The sequence below is a fragment of the Coregonus clupeaformis genome, chromosome 30 (genome assembly GCF_020615455.1).
Source record: "Coregonus clupeaformis isolate EN_2021a chromosome 30, ASM2061545v1, whole genome shotgun sequence".
NCBI lineage: Eukaryota > Metazoa > Chordata > Actinopteri > Salmoniformes > Salmonidae > Coregonus > Coregonus clupeaformis.
Genome location: NC_059221.1, coordinates 30,264,801 through 30,284,898, shown reverse-complemented (window position 1 = coordinate 30,284,898; position 20,098 = coordinate 30,264,801). Strand labels below are relative to the sequence as shown.

General features: G+C 44.6%; 1 protein-coding gene across 1 annotated transcript in view; it reads left to right on the top strand.

The window, feature by feature from the left end:
* The window catches only part of LOC121545598 (pleckstrin homology domain-containing family G member 4B), a 21,311-nt gene extending 1,382 nt beyond the window's left edge, over positions 1 to 19,929 (top strand). The window contains exons 2-24 of the mRNA XM_041856262.2: positions 7,178 to 7,375; positions 7,608 to 9,051; positions 11,926 to 12,114; positions 12,212 to 12,335; positions 12,424 to 12,517; positions 12,743 to 12,829; positions 12,961 to 13,077; positions 13,685 to 13,783; positions 13,888 to 14,039; positions 14,144 to 14,282; positions 14,443 to 14,565; positions 14,683 to 14,877; positions 15,050 to 15,978; positions 16,170 to 16,419; positions 16,563 to 16,652; positions 16,763 to 16,987; positions 17,155 to 17,325; positions 17,545 to 17,722; positions 17,950 to 18,066; positions 18,166 to 18,426; positions 18,555 to 18,802; positions 18,962 to 19,019; positions 19,118 to 19,929. Of these exons, the coding sequence (XP_041712196.2) occupies positions 7,178 to 7,375; positions 7,608 to 9,051; positions 11,926 to 12,114; positions 12,212 to 12,335; positions 12,424 to 12,517; positions 12,743 to 12,829; positions 12,961 to 13,077; positions 13,685 to 13,783; positions 13,888 to 14,039; positions 14,144 to 14,282; positions 14,443 to 14,565; positions 14,683 to 14,877; positions 15,050 to 15,978; positions 16,170 to 16,419; positions 16,563 to 16,652; positions 16,763 to 16,987; positions 17,155 to 17,325; positions 17,545 to 17,722; positions 17,950 to 18,066; positions 18,166 to 18,426; positions 18,555 to 18,802; positions 18,962 to 19,003 (5,472 nt within the window). The 3' untranslated portion in view covers positions 19,004 to 19,019; positions 19,118 to 19,929. The remainder of the gene's footprint in view (positions 1 to 7,177; positions 7,376 to 7,607; positions 9,052 to 11,925; positions 12,115 to 12,211; positions 12,336 to 12,423; positions 12,518 to 12,742; positions 12,830 to 12,960; positions 13,078 to 13,684; positions 13,784 to 13,887; positions 14,040 to 14,143; positions 14,283 to 14,442; positions 14,566 to 14,682; positions 14,878 to 15,049; positions 15,979 to 16,169; positions 16,420 to 16,562; positions 16,653 to 16,762; positions 16,988 to 17,154; positions 17,326 to 17,544; positions 17,723 to 17,949; positions 18,067 to 18,165; positions 18,427 to 18,554; positions 18,803 to 18,961; positions 19,020 to 19,117) is intronic.
* Positions 19,930 to 20,098: the final 169 nt, after the last annotated feature.

Below are 20,098 nucleotides of genomic sequence, written 5' to 3'. Positions count from 1 at the left end.
TAATTGAATGCCTGTCTGTAAATTCTGCTGTGTAATGCAGGATATTTGCCCTGAGCAGTTTGTGGGCCCCTGGCCCATTTACTTCAGGGAACATGTATCATGACTTTGTTCAGGTGTTATCAAGGAGAGGTTATCTTTAAATTCTGCTCTCTGTTGAATTACACTGAGTATACCAAACATTAGGAACACCTTCCTAAAATTGAGTTGCACCCCCACCCCCTTTTGCCCTCAGAACAGCCTCAGTCAGGGCAAGGATTCTACAAGGTGTCGAAAGCGTTCCACAGGGATGCTGGCCAATGTTGATGCCAATGCTTCCCACAGTTGTGTCAAGTTGGCTGGATGTCCTTTGGGTGGTGGACCATTCTTGATACACACAGGAAACTGTTGAGCAGGAAAAACGCAGCAGCGTTGCAGTTCATGATACAAACTGGTGCCCCTGGCACCTAATACCATGCCCTGTTCAAAGGCACTTAAATGTTTTGTCTTGCCCATTCACCCTCCGAATGTTACACACACACAATCCATGTCTCAATGGTCTCAAGGCTTAAAAATCCATCTTTAACCTGTCTCCTCCCCTTCATCTACACTGATTGAAGTGGATTTAACAAGTGACATCAATAAGGAATTATAGCTTTCACCTGGATTTACCTGTTAAGTCTATGTCATGGAAAGATCAGGTGTTCTTAATGTTTTGTATACTCAGTGTATATAGCTTGCTTATCAGTTTAGTTCCATGATTATGGGCACAAGCACAGTTTTTAAAGAGCCAATGTCAAAGCAGACATTTACGGACATTTACCTGGACAGTTTCATTAGCGTGTAAATGTGCAGCAGTCAGTCTGCTACACTCAGGGTAACCATTTATAGAACCCAAAAGACCCTAAACCTAGACAGATCCTGATTAAGTATCTGTAGTGATTCGACAGTGAGACCCTTCTGTTAACTGGCCTGTAAATTAAAACAATGTTACAGGGACATTGATTTATTTAGATCACAGATATGAATCTCATTTCTGCAACACCACACCAGTACATTTACAGTTATTAGTCTAAATCTGGGCACAAAGCCCAAACACCACAGCTGATTGAGGTTACAAAGGAGGAAACTTGCTGGGTTTCTCTTCACAGTTGGCTGTGTTAGTTTGCATTATTTGCCATCTCTGTAAGACTAAATGCTCACCACCACCGGGACTGTATAATGACCAGGACTGGACTTTTCTTAATTACTCACATATTTTATTGAAGGAGTTGCCTTCTAAATACAACTACACTGTTAGAAAAAAGGGTTCCAAAATGGTTATTCGGCTGTCCTCATAGGAGAACCCTTCACACTGGGCACAGATGTCAATTCAACGTCTATTCCATGTTGGTTCAACATAATTTCATTGAAATGACGTGGACACAACGTTGATTCAACCATTGTGTGCTCAGTTGGTTTTTGGTTCCAGGTAGAACCCTTTTTGGTTCCAGGTACAACTCTTTTGGGTTCCATGTAGAACCCTCTGTGGAAAATGTATGAAAATGTATGCATTCACTAACTGTAAGTCGCTCTGAATAAGAGCGTCTGCTAAATGACTAAAATGTATATGTAAAATGAAAGGGTTTTACATGGAACCCAAAAGGGTTCTACCTGGAACCAAAATGGTTCTACCTGGAACCAAAAAGGGTTCTTCAAAGGGTTATCCTATGGGGACAGCCAAATAACATTTTTTTGGTTCTAGATAGCACCTTTTCTTCTAAGAGTGTAATGTGGCTTTATGTTGAAATCTCATCCTTTGGATGCATGGTAGCGACTTCTTAGCTTCTCAACTGAACAGACTCATAGCATCTTGGTTGGTTACTGACAGGCAGCTCATATCAACTAAACAATACACACTTTTGTCCTAATCTCCATTTTGGGGCATTCCTAAAAAGTCAGTATGTGTTTGTTGTTTAGTGGTTGCCATAGCAAGATATAATTAAGGCTAACCAAACAGTCACACAGAACAAACCCACCTAATAAAATGTTGAATAGAATCATGTGAATAATGTACCAGGATGTAGGATACCAAAGATACACAGGGTTGGATGCTATAGCAACCCTCTATTGGTCCAGCTGCAAAAGGATGTCCAGTTCACCATTAATTTGTGGTATTTGTGATCTCTTAGATTCTTACTGTAATAGGCTAGTTTGGTAAACTGTGCCTGCCTGTCCTGGAGGACCACTGAGAATGATGTGTGGTGTTTGTACAGTCATCCTGGGGGTGGCTCACGGGACAGTGTTATCTCCTGATGACCAACAGAAAGCTGCCCCTCAGACATCACAAAGACAGTCTGGTCTAGGAGAGTCCAGACATTATCTCCACCCAATTTGTTGAACTCTTTTTTTTAATGACGTAAACACAGGAAATTGAGCTTTTGCCTATTTTAAGTTAAATTGGTGTCAGAAATTGCTCAGATGCTCTGCCAAATAGCATGATCCATGGACATATTACAGAGACATTTTGTATACAAGATAATTCATACTGAAATACTTTAGGATACTTAAAAGGCGTCTTGGCCACCGGCTTAGAATGAGTTGTTTGGGTCAGCTGTTTAATGAAGAGAAATGTTCAACTCTGAAATATCAGAATGTACTCTGCCTCCACTGGGATATCCTAATGCATAAACTGCAATCTGAAACAAGCCATTTATTTTAGAGACTGAGTGTGGGATGTGTATTTATTTAGTGCCCAGTGTTGGACCTACTTCAGCAGAATGTCAGCACTCAGCAGTAGACCGTTAGGCAGGCTTGCTGTTTACACCCTCAGGGTGCTCTCGTTGCTCAGACATAACAGTAACCATGAGTCATGGCAGTGCTAGCCCTGCTATTGCCACTTTCCCACATTGCAGACCCTCGGCTGCTCTTCTCTTTTTTTCATTTCAAACCACCAATGAATGACCTGTCATCCTTTCCTTAGGGCTTGTTTTCAAGCCTTGATAAGTAACCTGCCCTGCAGTGCTATTTTATGTGTGGAGATCAAGACTCATTCAACCATAGTATGACATAACACAAGGGCTTTATTCAGAGGCCCGTACAGATGCTGGAAAAGTGTTTTCAGGTCACAGGCATGTTCTAATGGGTCAGCCCCAGACCTGATTTTCTATTGACCCAACATAACATCAGGCCCTACCCTGCATCACATACCATAGATTCATACTATGAAGAACAAAACACATATTTCATAGAAACTCCCTGGACCATGAAGCAGGTGTTTCTATCTCCTTCAGGGGCAGCAGAGTTTGACAATGATCCAACATTCATAAGATGAAAATCCCAAGTGTTTCCCAGCTACAGTAATCATCAATTGTAAATAATCATGAGCCCACCACTGTTGGCTCATTGACGTGTACCCAAAGGGTGTGGCAGAATTCTGACTGATCTGCTCCGGGTACATTTACTAGAGCTGTGGGGGCTCAGAGGGTGTCAAGTGTTACCACCGGATACAGGGGACCCCAGTCCAGTGTGATATCCCACCTCCTCTACACTTGGCTCTGGAACGGTCTGAGGCTCTGAGCTGTGGCCCAGTCATGCGAGAGGTGTAATGACCGTTGTCTTTGGAAAGATCAAGAGGGAGTGTCGTTTTGTATGCAGAACTGGTCCTTAGCCTTTCCATAGATTTGGGAGGGGGTTTTAGAGGAGGTCTAGTCTCTTGTGTCAGACTTAGGGTTGCAAAGCTAATGGTACTTTACCAAAGTTACTGGAAAATCTTCAGTAATTTGGGTAGTTAACAGAAAATCTATGGCAATCTATCATAACTTTGGTAGTTTACACTAATATATAAGGTAGTATACATTTTTTAAACATGTGTCCATATTGTTCATGAGTTTCTAGTAGATAGACCATATGGTTCAAGAGTAAATAGCATAATTCATGAAAAAAGCATCTAATCAACAATGACAATTTTTTCAATTAACTCTGCATCTCTTCCAACTATTGCATTTTTTCACAACTGTCACCAGTTTGATGTCAAAACATTTACAACAAATACATACTGACATAGTAAAATAAATAAAAGTGTGTAGAAAAAATATATAATGAGTATTTCATGCTAAACCCCTCATATTAAACACCAATAGTATTCACTAAGTTGATATTTAGGATAATGTTTTACAGCTTCGTCAATTAATTTTTTTAAATCATCGTATTTAGTTATTTCATATATTTTACATGTGATGAAGCCACACAGAGAGCCAGAGATAATTACAGACACCTGTTATAATCTGAAGTACCCAAAAGAGCCACTAGATGTTTTGTGATAGATAACATGAAATCCTTGAAAGATATCAAAATGTGGGTAGTTTACTGGTCAACTTTGAAGGTTTCCAGTAATATAACCTCCCTTCGCAACCCTAGTCACTGTTACATAAAAGTATACAAATCGAGCAGTCAGAGTGCAGATTGGGTTACTGGGTGCAGAGATTGGTGAAAGGTTTTTCTCCTGACCACCATAGACAAACAGATGGAGTTCTAATTAAGAGCTGGACAGGAAGTAGTCTAGTTAGCCAGATGAGGTCTGAGGGGATCGGTCTGGTCACATCCTGATACGCCCAGACTCTCCCTCCACCTCCACACCACAGCTGGGATACATTGACTTCTGTGGAGTGATCAGTGGAATGATCACAGTGGTATTTCTCTAATCAAAACAAACTCTTCAAGCACTGTGAGAAACTGAACAGAGATGCAAGTAGGCAACATATTTTCCCATTGAGGAAACAGACGTAGCCTATTGTTGATAAAAATCAACCCATCATTAAATGTTGCATATTTATTGAAATGCCTACTCTTTGTTGAAATATAATTGAAGCAAGAGGGTGGTGTCTAGTAACATTTGCCAGTCATTATATCCCTGCAATTATATTGAAATCAGTCTATGTAACTTGGTAAGGCATTGTAACCACATTGTACCAGAGACCATAGAACAATGTTTTCTCCTACAGAGGCTCTCAATTGAGATGAGAAACACGCACATGTACATTTACCTCCCACAGCCGACGCATGGCCTTCACAAAGCTAAATTAAGCAGGGCCTAAAAGTGGGTGATGGGAAACCACGGAGGAGGTCAGAGAGAATGTGAAACCATAAACCAGGCCTCTTCTCTAGCAGAGACCCCCAGTCTGTTTATGGATAATTGGTTTCTGCCTATATGATGCTTATGCTGCTCAAATGTCTCACATGATATTGTAGCCACCCTGACATCCACAGCAACTTTGCCCTCGTGTTGTAAACATCTGTCTCTGCTGAATGGTTATTGGATTGTTCTGTATGAAGGAAGAAGAAAAAAGGTGAGGTCTGAGATCTTATTGGAAAAATACTGAAGGATGCCAGGATCAAAGGATAGCAGACAATGGCGACTGTGTGTTTTATGACCTTATAGGCGTCACTAAAGCGTTTGTGAAGGGATGCAGTGCTGCTTTTAGATTTTCAAATCAGCGATATATGATACCGTAGCCATCAGAAAGTATTCACACCCCTTGACATATTCCACATTTTGTTGTGTTACAGCTTGAATTTAAAATGGATTAAATTGAGATTTTTTTTGTCACTGGCAATACCCCATAATGTCAAAGTGGAATTATGTTTTTACACATTTTTACCAAAAAAAAGAAAAAAAAGAACTGAAATGTCTTGAGTCAATAAGTGTTCAAACCCTTTGTTATGGCAAGCCTAAATAAGTTCAGGAGTAAAAATGTGCTTGACAAGTCACATAATAAATTGCATGGATTCCCTCTGTGTGCAATAATAGTGTTTAACATGATTTTTGAATTACTACCTCATCTCTGTATCCCACACATACAATTATCTGTAAGGTCCCTCAGCCGAGTAGTGAATTCCAAACACAGATTCAACCACAAAGAGCAGGGAGGTTTCCCAATGCCTCTCAAAAGAGGGCACCTATTAGTAGATGGGTAAAAAAATAAAAAACAGACATTGAATATCCCTTTGAGCATTGTGAAATTATTAATTACACTTTGGATGATGTATCAATACATCCAGTCACTACAAAGATACAGGCGTCCTTCCTAACTCAGTTGCCAGAGAGGAAGGAAACCGCTCAGGGATTTCACCATGAAACCAATGGTGACTTTAAAACAGTTACAGGGTTTAATGGCTGTGATAGGAGAAAACAACATTGTAGTTACTCCACAAAACTAACCTAATTGACATAGTGAAAATAAGGAAGCCTGTACAGAATTTCAATATTCCAAAACATGCATCCTGTTTGCAACAAGGCACTGAAGTAATACTGAAAAAAATGTGGCAAAGCAATTCACTTCTTGTCCAGAATATAAAGTGTTATGTTTGGGGCAAATCCAATACAACACATTACTGTGGACCACTCTCCATATTTTCAAGCATAGTGGTGACTGCATCATGTTATGGGTAAGCTTGTAATCATTAAGGACTGGGGAGTTTTCAGGATAAAAAAGAAACGGAATAGAGCTAAGCACAGGCAGAATCCTAGAGGAAAACCTGGTTCAGTCTGCTTTCCACCAGACACTGGGAGATTCATTCACCTTTCAGCATGACAATAACCTAAAACACAATGCCAAATTGACACTGGAGTTGTTTACCAAGAAGACAGTGAATGTTCCTGAGTGGCTGAGTTACAGTTTTGACTGAAATCTACATGGAAATCTATGGCAAGACCTGAAAATGGTTGTCTAGCAATGATCTACAACCAATTTGACAGAGCTTGAAGAATTTTGAAAATAATAATGGGCATTTCACAATCCAGGTGTGGAAAGCTCTTACAGACTTACCCAGAAAGACTCGCAGTTGTAATCGCTGCCAAAGGTGTGTCTACAAAGTATTGACTCAGGGGTGTGAATACTTATGTAAATGAGATATATCTGTATTTCAAAAACATTGCAAGAATTTACGAAAACATGTTTTCACTTTGTCATTATGGTGTATTGTGTGTAAATGGGTGAGAGATAAAAATCTATTTAATCCATTTTGAATTCAGTCTGTAACACAACAAAATGTGGAATAAGTCAAGGGCTATGAATACTTTCTGAAGGTACTGTATGTGGGGAAAAAACTCCTGCCTGTATCTAATCTTTATCTCTAGCTTTTCTTGGTCATTTTCTTTGTTGTTGTTGAATATTTTAACTTTTGTTTGTGCTAACCTCAGGCCTGTCTCTTATGTTAATAGAACACTGAGTCTCTGGACAGGTCCATCCAGAACACTCTCTCAGCCCTCTTTCCCCCCTTCGAGGCCACAGCCCCCACCGTCCTGAGCCAGCTCTTCCAGGTAATAGAGGAACGTTACCTTGGAGACGCCCTCCAGTGTCTGCTGGACTTTCTCATCCCAGCCAAACACATCCTTGAGAGTGTTCAGCAGGCTGCCTGTGTGAGTCAACAGCATCAGAGCTATACTCATCAACACAGATGCACAGCTAAACAAAAAAAAGACATAACAGTTCACCATACACACCTACAGGCTCAAATAAAGACCACCTATACAAAACAAAGTTAGCTCAATTACAAAGCTTGCAACTGCCTTCAACTCCTCTCTGTCTTGTACTGCTAAGTGTAAAGACAAATTAAATGGTAAAGAAATGTCTGTCCTTTTCTCCCGTCAGGCCCAGTACTCTGATGTGGTGTTCCGCTGTGAGGGCTGGCCTCTGTGTCTGCATGAGAAGGTGGTGATCCAGCTGGCCCCGATCAACCCCCTATTGCTGTGCCCAGGGGATTTCTACTTGCAGGTGGCTCCCTTCTCTGAGCAGGCCGCCCGCATCGTGGTCTGGAGCCTGCTGGAGGAGGGACAGGGTCAGGAGGTGGAGGTGGAGGAGACACCCATCCCTGAGACCTCCTACCCCTGCATCTTCACTGAGGACTGGCTAGGGGAGCTCAACCAAGGACGCCATGGTACTCCACTTAGCCACTGTATCCTCTCCACAGACCAGGGCATGGTGAAGGTGCCATGGGCGCAGGTGACTCTTCCTGAGTTTGTGGATAAACCCAGAACTATGGCCTCATCATCTCTTCCCCTGGCTGCTGTTCAACAGGAGGTAGTGGCAGGGCCCGGGCCCTCATTGATGCTGCCTCACCCTGCCCCTGCGTACTCTGTGGAGACTAGGATCTCTCCTGCTAAACATGGCATTGCGGTGTCGCTGCGTCTGGTGGACAGTAACTGCTCCAGGCTGGTTAAGGTGGATCAGGATGGGCCTGTGGCTAAGCCCATAGGCTGGGTGTCTCCCAACACATGGGACAGCCGCAGCAACAACACCTCTGAGGTTGAGGGGGAATACGTAGATTTGGTGGATTTCACTAAAGAGAAAGAAGCATTGCTCCTTAGTGGGGCTCACAGTCACAAACACCCCAGAGCGCTCATGTTTAGGCCTGTTCCACTTAACAGGCCTGGTGTTCCTCTGGCTCCAGCCCTGCCCCCGTCCTTGGCCCCAGCCCTGGTCCCCAACTGGCCCGTCAGGGAACCCTCACACTGCGGCCGGACCATCCAGTCCTCCGAGGAGTCCCCCTGCACCCCTTGCATGAGGAGGAGAATGGGCCAGGTGTCCAAAGCACAGGAGCTCAGGTGCCGGTACAGGGAGTCTTACCATTCAGCACTGCAGAATCCTGTTACCTTTGAGAGAGACAATAGACTGAATACACTGGCAGTTCTGGAGGAGGCTAGTCCATGTGAGGGGAGGCTGGAACCAGAGGGTAAAGAACTATGTCCTGGTGTCTCCCAGCAGTGCTGCCATCCAGACCCAGGACATCATGACCAGACTCCCCCTGTTAAAACGGTTACTTGTAGGGAGTATGGAGAAAGCAACACTATATCCAGTGGAATTCTACAAGGCCTGAGTGACACTATAGAGAACGATGGGAGATGTCCCTCTTCTCTGTCGACCACTGTTGTGGACACATCAGAGAATTGTGAAGTAGTAATACAAGGAAGAAAAATTAGGAGGGATATTGTCTCATCTACAGAGATGATTCCTAGCTTACATGTAGTGAAATGTAAAAACGCCACAGCTTTTGGACTGGTTTCCCCAAAGATGAACAGGCAGAGACTGCCCAAAGGTAAGAGATCTACAGCATGAAATATGTTTGTTATTCTGTAATATTTCAAATCAAATCAAATTGTATTTGTCACATGTGCCGAATACAACAAGTGTAGACCATACAGTGAAATGCTTACTTACAAGCCCTTAAACAACAATGCAGTTTTAAGAAAAATAAGCATTAAGTAAAACATAGATGAGTAAAAAAATAAAATAAAAAATAATTAAAGAGCAGCAGTAAAAGTAGCGAGGCTATATACAGGGGGTACAGGTACAGAGTCAATGTGCGGGGGCACAGGTTAGTCGAGGTAATTGAGGTAATATGTACAGTACCGGTCAAAAGTTTCCAGGGTCTTTCTTTATTTTTACTATTTTCTACATTGCAGAATAACCGTGAAGACATCAAAACTATGAAATAACACATATGGAATCATGTAGTAACCAAAAAAGTGTTAAACAAATCAAAATATATTTTAGATTTTAGATTCTTCAAAGTAGCCACCCTTTGCCTTGATGACAGCTTTGCACACTCTTGGCATTCTCTCAACCAGCTTCACCTGGAATGCTTTTCCAACAGCCTTGAAGGAGTTCCCACATATGCTGAGCACTTGTTGGTTGCTTATCCTTCACTCTGCGGTCCAACTCATCCCAAAACATCTCAATTGGGTTGAGGTTGGGGGATTGTGGAGGCCAGGTCATCTGATGCAGCACTCCATCACTCTCCTTCTTGATCAAATAGCCCTTACACAGCCTGGAGGTGTGTTTTGGGTCATTGTCCTGTTGAAAAACAAATGACAGTCCCACTGAGCGCAAACCAGATGGGATGGCGTATCACTGCAGAATGCTGTGGTAGCCATGCTGGTTAAGTGTGCCTTGAATTCTAAATAAATCACAGACAATGTCACCAGCAAAGCATCCCCACACCATCACACCTCCTCCTCCATGCTGCACGGTGGGAACCCCACATGCGGAGATCATCCGTTCACCTACTCTGCGTCTCACAAAGACACACCGGTTGGAACCAAAAATCTCAAATTTGGACTCATCAGACCAAAGGAAAGATTTATGTCCTTTGCTCGTGTTTCTTGGCCCAAGCAAGTCTCTTCTTATTATTTGTGTCCTTTAGTAGAGGTTTCTTTGCAGCAATTCGACCATGAAGGCCTGATTCACGCAGTCTCCTCTGAACAGTTGATGTTGAGATGTATCTGTTACTTGAACTCTGTAAAGCATTTATTTGGGCTGCAATTTCTGAGGCTGGTAACTCTAATGATCTTATCCTCTGGAGCAGAGGTAACTCTGGGTCTTCCTTTCCTGTGGCGGTCCTCATGAGAGCCAGTTTCATCATAGCGCTTGATGGTTTTTGCAACTGCACTTGAAGAAACTTTCAAAGTTCTTGAAATGTTCTGGATTGACTGACCTTCATGTCTTAAAGTAATGATGCACTGTCATTTCTCTTTGCTTATTTGAGCTGCTCTTGCCATAATATGGACTTGGTCTTTTACCAAATAGGGCTATCTTCTGTATACCACTCCTACCTTGTCACAACACAACTGATTGGCTAAAACGCATTAAGAAGGAAATAAATTCCACAAGTTAACTTTTAAGAAGGCACACCTGTTCATTGAAATGCATTCCAGGTGACTACCTCATAAAGCTGGTTGAGAGAATGCCAAGAGTGTGCAAAGCTGTCATCAAGGCAAAGGGTGGCTATTTGAAGAATCTCAAATAAAAATATATTTGGATTTGTTTAACACTTTTTTGGTTATTACATGATTCCATATGTGTTATTTCATAGTTTTGATGTCTTCACTATTATTATACAATGTAAAAAATAGTAAAAATAAAGAAAAAGCCTTAAATGAGTAGGTGTGTCCAAACTTTTGACTGGTAGTGTACATGTAGGTAGAGTTAAAGTGACTATGCATAGATAATAAACAGAGTACCAGCAGCGTAAAAGAGGTGGGGGGGGTGCAAATAGTCCGGGTAGCCATTTGATTAGCTGTTCAGGAGTCTTATGGCTTCTGGGTAGAAGCTGTTAAGAAGCCTTTTGGACCTAGACATGGCGCTCCGGTAACGCTTGCTGTGCGGTAGCAGAGAGAACAGTCTATGACTAGGGTGGCTGGAGTCTTTGACAATTTTTTGGGCTTTCCTCTGACATCGAGGTCCTGGATGGCAGGAAGCTTGGCCCCAGTGATGTACTGGGCCGTACGCACTACCCTCTGTTGCCATACCAGGCAGTGATGCAACCAGTCAGGATGCTCTCGATAGTGCAGCTGTAGAACTTTTTGAGGATCTGATGACCCATGCCAAATCTTTTCAGTCTCCTGAGGGGGAATAGGCTTTGTCGTGCCCTCTTCACAACTGTCTTGTTGTGTTTGGACCATGATCGTTTGTTGGTGATGTGGACACCAAGGAACTTGAAGATCTCAACCTGCTCCTCTACAGCCCCGTCGATGAGAATGAGGTGTGCTCGGTCCTCTTCTTTTTCCTGTAGTCCAAAATCATCTCCTTTGTCTTGATCACATTGAGGGAGATGTTGTTATCCTGGCACCACAGGTCTCTGACCTCCTCCCTATAGGCTGGCTCATCGTTGTCGGTGATCAGGCCTACCACTGTTGTGTTGTCGGGCAAACTTAATGATGGTGTTGGAGTCGTGCCTGGCCATACAGTCATGGGTGAAGAGGGAGTACAGGAGGGGACTGAGCACGCACCGCTGAGGGGCCCCCGTGTTGAGGATCAGCATGGCAGATGTGTTGTTACCTACCCTTACCACCTGGGGGCGGCCCGTCAGGAAGTCCAGGATCCAGTTGCAGAAGCAGGTGTTTAGTCCCAGCGTCCTTTTTTAAACACAATTATTTATTACATCCCTCTGTATCATCCTTCCTCCCTAAAGATGTCTCCCAGGCTGGCCAACCCTCCATGCCTGTTAGACACGGACACCAGACCCCTCCACCGGCCCCACCCCCTGAGACAACTCAACAGCCCCCGGGTCACTATGCTGTGTCCAGGTCTAATGTCCAGGCACCAGAGTCAGCAGAACCCAGCACTCACCCCCTCCAGATGGGAATAGCATGTCTTACTGGTATGGAAACCCCCCTTACATGTTTTGCCTTAGAGACAGAGGTGGATGACATCTCTGTCCAGGGAAATATCCTCACGTTCCCCTCTCCCATACTCAGGTGGCAGAGACAGGACGGGTCGGTTGGTGGTTGAGGTTTACGGTGACCAGGAAGGTTGGAGATCTCCTTCAGTGTCTAGTCTGGAACTCTGCAAACTCCTGCTCTACCTCCACTCTGTAATCAGGTAAATATGAGACCCCCTGGTCTCTCTCTGTAGCCTGAACCACTGCATTGTATTATTAATTCATTGTTTTCATCTTCATAATTTCTAGGAGAGAACTAAGAGAACTTGGAATGACACTAGTTATTGATGCTCGGCAGAATCCACCTCCATCACAGTTCAATAAGGCCTTGTTGATGCTTCAGGTAAGAAAGACTTGTCATCTTCCTCGTCATATTGGTATCAGCACTACACAAAATCACCACAAGAGGATAGCAACTAGCTAAAAATGACACTGAACTCAACTAAACTTTATTTATTATTTTCTTCACTCCCCTGATTTGTGCTCAGCTTTACCTGCAGGTATAGGCTAATGCATTTACTCATACCTATTTATTGCTGTGAGGTCTCATATTTTGATTATGTTACAGGAGCAGATTCCCCATGCAGTACACAGTGTCCTTATTCTGGTGGAGAAAGAGAGCTGCCATCGTCCAGAGAAATGTCCTGGACAACGGGTCAGATCTGAACCAAGGGTTTCCTCTAATGATTTCCATCAGGCTTATCATTTCATAAACAGTTACTGCATTTATTCTGGGAGAATTGCTGTCTGATGTAACTGACTGTGCCATTCGCTGTCTATAAATAGATTGATGTAGTGACATCACTGAAGGCGTTGCACAAGATGGTGGAGGGGAGCCAGTTGACCTACGGCCTAGAGGGCACCCTGCCCTACAGCCACCAGGACTGGCTGCAGCTCCATCAGGTAGGTCCCTAGAGGGCACCCTGCCTTACAGCCACCAGGACTGACTGCAGCTCCATCAGGTAGACCCCTAGAGGGCACCCTGCCCTACAGCCACTAGGACTGACTGCAGCTCCATCAGGTAGACCCCTAGAGGGCATCCTGCCCTACAGCCACTAGGACTGACTGCAGCTCCATCAGGTAGACCCCTAGAGGGCACCCTGCCTTACAGCCACTAGGACTGACTGCAGCTCCATCAGGTAGACCCCTAGAGGGCACCCTGCCTTACAGCCACTAGGACTGACTGCAGCTCCATCAGGTAGACCCCTAGAGGGCACCCTGCCTTACAGCCACTAGGACTGACTGCAGCTCCATCAGGTAGACCCCTAGAGGGCACCCTGCCTTACAGCCACTAGGACTGACTGCAGCTCCATCAGGTAGACCCCTAGAGGGCACCCTGCCTTACAGCCACTAGGACTGACTGCAGCTCCATCAGGTAGACCCCTAGAGGGCAACCCTGCCCTACAGCCACTAGGACTGACTGGGACAGTTAGAGCAATAGACAGACACTAGAGAACTGTTGTTTGTTGTTGTGCTTTGATGTCTGATGAACAGTACAATTGTCTTTCAGAAACTTCATCCCTTCATGTCAGATCTCCAGGAGGCTTCAGGTTTGCTACTGAGGGCCATCAGGAAACTAGAGGGAGGTCGTAAGATTGACAAAGTGCAGGTAATGAATTTAACCTTGACCGTGACGACACTGTATTACTGAAAACATGTTGGATTGGACTGAGGTTCTTATTATCCTGAAACCCTTCTCTCCATGTGTGGCAGGATGTACAGAGGTGTATTCTAGAACAGAGAACACTGATGAAGGATGTTCTGGAGGACAACCGGTTGGTCGCTCTGCAAAGGGAGGGCGGAGCCATGCTGGCAAGGCTGAGGAGGGAGAGTGACCTCAGATACTCTCACTATGAGGATTACAGGTATACTGACTGTCACTGTTTAGTATGGCTGGGCCAATTGAGAGGCTCCTTCACAAAATGATTATCAATGTATTATTCCCTTGACCTCTGACCTCTCTGTGCAGTGATGCTGTAGACTCTGTGACCTGTATGTACAACCATGTAGAGGAGCAGGCCCATGTGCTGGTGCAAAGATCCAACATGTCCCTGGAGCACCTTGAATACCTGCTCCAACTCAGAGAAATGGAGGGCCACTTCTCTAAGGTACATTCAGAGGCTCCTCATATGCATACTGTATACCCATTATGTAAGGTTCATCCAGGGGCTGTTCTTGTAAGAACGATGGCATGATAATAACTAATTGACTATATGACTAAGCCATGTTTTGGAGTATAAAATAATGATGCTCCTCCTCCTCATGTAGATCAGGGAATGGTTTGATGCCGAAGGGGAACGGCTGTTGCTGGAGGCAGAATCGGTGGAGGACTCCAGAGAAAGAGTTGCGCATACTCTCCAGAGTTTCAGTGTATTCCTCTCTGAAGCCAATGTAAGTCTGACTTTCTCCATTCACTCTCTCTCCACCACACCAGGCAAAGTGGTGACACTGTTTCCTACTTGTTTCATTGGAATCCACTTATTTAATTTGTCTGTTACTATCTTTTAGGAGCAGAAGCACCAGGTTATGGCCCTGTTGACAGAGGCAGAGAAGATCCAGGGCCCATCTCCATACCCTGAGACTGAGGTGTTCAGGACCATGGTGTGCACTTTCAAGTCTGGTCTGGCTGACTTCCTCTCACGGGCGGATAGGTGCCGCAGTGAGCTGGAGACTATGGTCTCTGTGTGCAACTTCTGTGAACAGGTTGGTGGGATGAGTTGTTCCACAATTGCTGTTTACGTCTTTTTATACAGCATATCATATTGATGTTGACATGTTGTAGGGATATAGGAAAAAGTAATGAAACTTGAATGACTATCACCTCTCAGTGCCTCTTTCGGGGTTTTTGAATAGGTATTCTGCCTCTTTCTTCTAGGCTACTGAGCTGGCCAAAAACTGCAGACAATACCTGGACCAGGAGCAGGTTGGCAGACACCCAGAGACGGATGATGTCTCTACACTCCAGATGTACCAGGAGAGCTTTGTCCAGTTCTCCCCAGAGCGCTTCCAGGAGGTGAAGGCCCAGGCGTGTGCTCTGAGGGGCTCCAGGGGCATGCGGGTGTGGAACGTAGCCTGGCTCAAGTGTCAGGAGGTCAGACAGCAACTGGAGGAGAGACTGCAGGATGTGGAGAGGGCCTTGAGGAACACAGGCCCCTGGCAAGAACAACATAGACCTGGTGAGGATCAGGCCACGGCTCAGACAGTGACTCATCATGATAGAGCTCTGTTACTGCCCAGACCTGGTCCACCACACTGGTACAATCCCCCAACAGGCTCTATGGTGGGAAGGTATCATGGGACCTTGGAGAGCAGGAACAACTCTGTGACCTGCTGTAATATCAACTTCAAGTATGAGAATAACAGACCTTGTAAAGGGTCAAAGGCCACCACTGTGCAGGCCTCTCCCAACATCAAATCCATTAGGATAGCGGAGAGGGAGCCCAGCAGGAGAGAGGCCTGTCGAGGAAGGAGCGGAGAGGCCGCCACCCTTGCAGACTCACAGACGGTGGGCTGTGAGTGGTTCCCGTGGCAACGTGGGGACCTGGGCCGGTCCATGAGCGAGGACTCGTGTGCGACCGCCATGTCCAGTCAGTCTGAGGCTCGGGTCCAGACACCATCCTGCTCCCACGGGCAACCCTCCTGCCGGATCCTGCAGGCCGCTCAAAAGTTCCAGATCTCACGGCATGGCAGCTTCTGCTCAGCGGAGTCCTGTAGTGGCCGAGAGGGGAATACTAGCTCATCAGTGAGGAGGTGTAAGGGAACAACATCTCTAGGAAGTCCAGAGGAGAACGCTGGCAGTGTAATGTAAGTTACTAATCGAGCAAGACCTTCACCTTAGAACGACTCAATGTATTTTTATCCTTCTGTGCTTCATCTATTTTTTTCCTGTCTCTAAGCTTGCACTGAAGTGACACAGGTACATTACATACTTCTTTGGACTGAACATGAGAGCTTGTGTTTGGCTGTGTTGTTGGTGTAACTTTATATCTCTGTAGGAAGCTGCAGAGGATCATGGAGGAGCTGCTGTTAACAGAGAGGGAGTATGTGCGCTCCCTGGGCTACATCCTGACGCACTACCTCCCACTGCTGGAGAGGACTGACGTGCCTCAGGACCTGCGGGGCAAACGTGGAGTGATATTTGGAAACCTGGAGAAACTGTATGACTTCCACAGCCATTTCTTCCTCAGGGAGCTGGAGGCCTGTCAGACAGAACCCTTAGGAGTGGCTCGCTGCTTCCTAAGACACGTGAGTTACAGTTTGCCTGCTCATGTCTCTTAATTCAAAATTTAAGCTTGAGTTCTATAACTCTGTTGATTTGTTGAATTTGCTACTGAATTTGATACCTTGAATATTCCTGTTGTGCTGTAAACTCTCCCCTCTATATGCAGAGAGACAGTTTAGGCCTTTATGCTCTCTACAGCAAGAACAAGCCTCAGTCAGACGCCTTAATCCTTCACCATCGCCATGACATCTTCAAGGTGAGGCACTCCCATCAATACTCAGTGTCAAAGATCAATGGTCAATTCCTATCAATGCTCTCTCCATCCCTCCTGTGATCAATTCTCTGTGCCGTCTCCTCCCACCCCAGAGGAAGCAGCAGGAGCTGGGGGACCACATGGACCTGTCCTCCTACCTGCTGAGGCCCATCCAGAGGATCAGTAAGTACAGCCTGCTTCTGCAGGACATGCTGGGGGTGTGTGGGCCTCAGAGAGACAGGGACAGGGAAGAGCTCCAGGCTGCAGTCGATGTGGTCCGCTTCCAGATGCGACATAGCAATGACCTCCTCACCATGGACGCCATCCAGGACTGTGATGTAAGTTTACCATCCATCTCCAAAATAATGTGTAACTTATGAACAGCTGTCTAAATGGGGGGTTAATGGGGGCGTATAAGGAAATGATCACCTATTATTGTATAAACAGTATCAAGGATTTTCAGGAATAAACATGGTTGTCTTTTTCTCTACTCCTCCCCCTCCAGGTGAATCTGAAGGAGCAGGGCCAGCTGATTCGCCAGGATGAGTTCATCGTGTTCTTCAGAAAGAAGAAGTGCTTCCGTCGTATCTTCCTCTTCCAGGATCTCATTCTCTTCAGCAAGACCAAGAAGACAGATGTGGGCAATGATGTGTACATCTACAAACAATCTTTCAAAGTGTGTATACAACATTCTTTTTTTTTTTTGTGAACAACCGTAAAACACCCCATTTTCAGAATACATTTGTAGTATTGTTTTCATTGCAATCTTACAGGCCTTTATATTTGCTAAACAAAGACCAAATCATCCAGCCCTTATGTTGAAATTGGTAACAGAAAGCAGTGTTTATTTAGTCTTTCTTTCTTTAGCCTTTCTTTCACTTCTGTTTCTGTCTAGACGTCTGATATCGGGATGACACATAACTCTGGAGAGAGTGGTCTGTGTTTTGAGATCTGGGTCCGGAGGAGGAAGTCCCAGGACACGTACACTCTGAAGGCTGACAGGGCAGAGGTGAAGAGGTCCTGGACCAGAGACCTGGAGCAGATTCTCTGGGAACAAGCTGCCTACAGCAGAGGTTAATCCTCCATTCTGTATATGCCCTGTCAATCACTATTCATGGTCTTTTATCAACTGTCTACTTCAAATGTGATTTTTAAGTCATAGACGATATTTGTTTGTTCCTCTAGCCGACCTCTGTGTCTGTAATTATTGATAGATTTTCTTTAGGGGGTGCAATTGTTAACAAATACATCATATTGATGTTTTGGTAAAGTGTGTTAAAGGGTGTTTGGTGTGTTGTAGAGCTGCGGATGCAGGAGAGGGTGTTCAATGGGATGGGGAGGAAACCTTTCATGGACATCCAGCCTAGCGAGGCAGCAATCTGTGAGAGGACCGTCAACTGTGTCCTGCTAGGAAGAGGTATAAAGTCCACAGCCAAGTCCCAAGTCCCATACCCATGAACTGACAACACAAATGTGTAATGTACTCACTGACTGAATTGTCTCTTTGCTTGGTCAGCCCTGGTGCCGTCTTGTCCACAAACAGATCTTGAATTTCTCCGGCCCAACTCCATTGGTTCAGGCAGTAGTGCCTCTACCTCCTGCAGCCACTCATCTTCCTCCTCTGGACGAGGTTCATTACCTCCGGTTCGTTACCCTGGTAACCAGACACAAGGTGGGGAGACCAATCATATGGTCTATTCTTTCCCGGCGACTGTGACGGTGACGGAAGAGGATCTCAGTAATCATCATAATCACCAGAAACAAAACCTTAATCTCAGTGAGTTTTCTTGTTCTTGGATGGTACATGACTGAAACTAACAGACATACAGTATTTTACTCTTGATATGTGCAAGCATGTGTCTAAACCTGAGTGATGCCATATCTACATACCTGTTGATATTCCAGTGGGCTGCACAGAGTCGTCGGGTGAGAGTGCCAGTGTGTTCATCAGCTCGGAGCGCAGCTGCCTCTCTGCCATTGGTGGAGAGGTGGAGGACTCGTCATCAGTCACGTCCCAGAGTTTCCAGTCCCATGTCACCCAGAGAACAGCAGCACCCAGTCTCAGGAAGAACAGCTCACCTGCTACCATCAGGAAGAAGCCCTCCATCGCTCCCAAACCACCAGCGCTGGCTGCTCCTCAGAGCCTGCAAAAGGTGTGGTGAATTGATGTGATCAAGCCAGTAATTGGACCTAATTGTAAACCTTCATAATAATTACACTGTACATTTTCAAATGGATGAATTTAGTTACATTTAGTATATTCCATCTCTATGAAGATCAAAGAAAACTGATAGCCAATACTTTCTTCACAGGGCAAAGAAATGGTTGCAATAGGAAAATCAACAGAAGTTTAACCTGTGGATTCAACGGGTGAGTTGAAACCAAATACAGTACTTTTCATTGCCATATACGGGGCATAGATGTGCAATGTAGTTGTTTAACATATTATGGGATTGATTTTCTTCTAGATGGTTTTATCCAGTCAGCCTACTGAGAACATGCTATGGATCTCTGAGGAGTGATGATGGAGTGCAGTCAAGCTGACCATTCTGGCAAGAAGAAAGTTTGAATTAAAATTGTTTTTGATAACAGATACAGTAACTAGGACCTCTAGTTGAAAAGCACTGAAGAGAAAGTCACTTTTGTTTTTAAAGAGCTACTGTATCTGGAATATTCTAGCTGAAATATCATGAAAATGAACACCTGATGGACTGTGGTTAGTTTAAAGGGCTTATGGTGTCCATTCATCTGATATACTACTTAAGCAACCACTTCTTGATCAACTACTGCTTTAACTGAACGACTATGCGTTTGCCATCATTGGCTCATAGAACTGACTACCTTTTTTCTTGTAATATGATTAATATTTCAGCTATGAATTTCAATGTTACAAATTTATTTGGAATTTGACACATCCTTCCCTTGTGATGTTGACTCTCTTGATTACCCAATTTTTACACACATTTAACGCTGTTTATAATAACAATGTAGACATTGTCAAACTCAAACAACTGGCGAAAGAAACATCAGTCTTGTTCCCATCAGTTTTCTCTGCAGGCTCAGGGCAACTTGTCAGTGGCATGCTTAGATATGATTTGCTGCCCAGACAGGTAAATAGATTTGGGATCAACTATCCAGGGTCAAAATAAGCCCACTGACAGGTGGGAAAGCAGAGTAGCCAATCGAGGATTTGGACAATGCGCCATTTAAGGTAATTTCGGATTAAGCCAACATATGCAGCGTTTACCATGAATGTGGTCTCCGTGAACACAGGAATATTGCTTTTAAAACGTGCATTGTGGAGAAATTGAATCCCGGCCTTAATCTATTTTTTCCATTTGGACAGAAGGCTCTGTGAATATATTCTCTGGAAAGGGCGAACACCACTAACTGGCAATTATTTAAGGGTCCGTCTGGCATTCTCAACTCATCAGAAACCACACATTTCT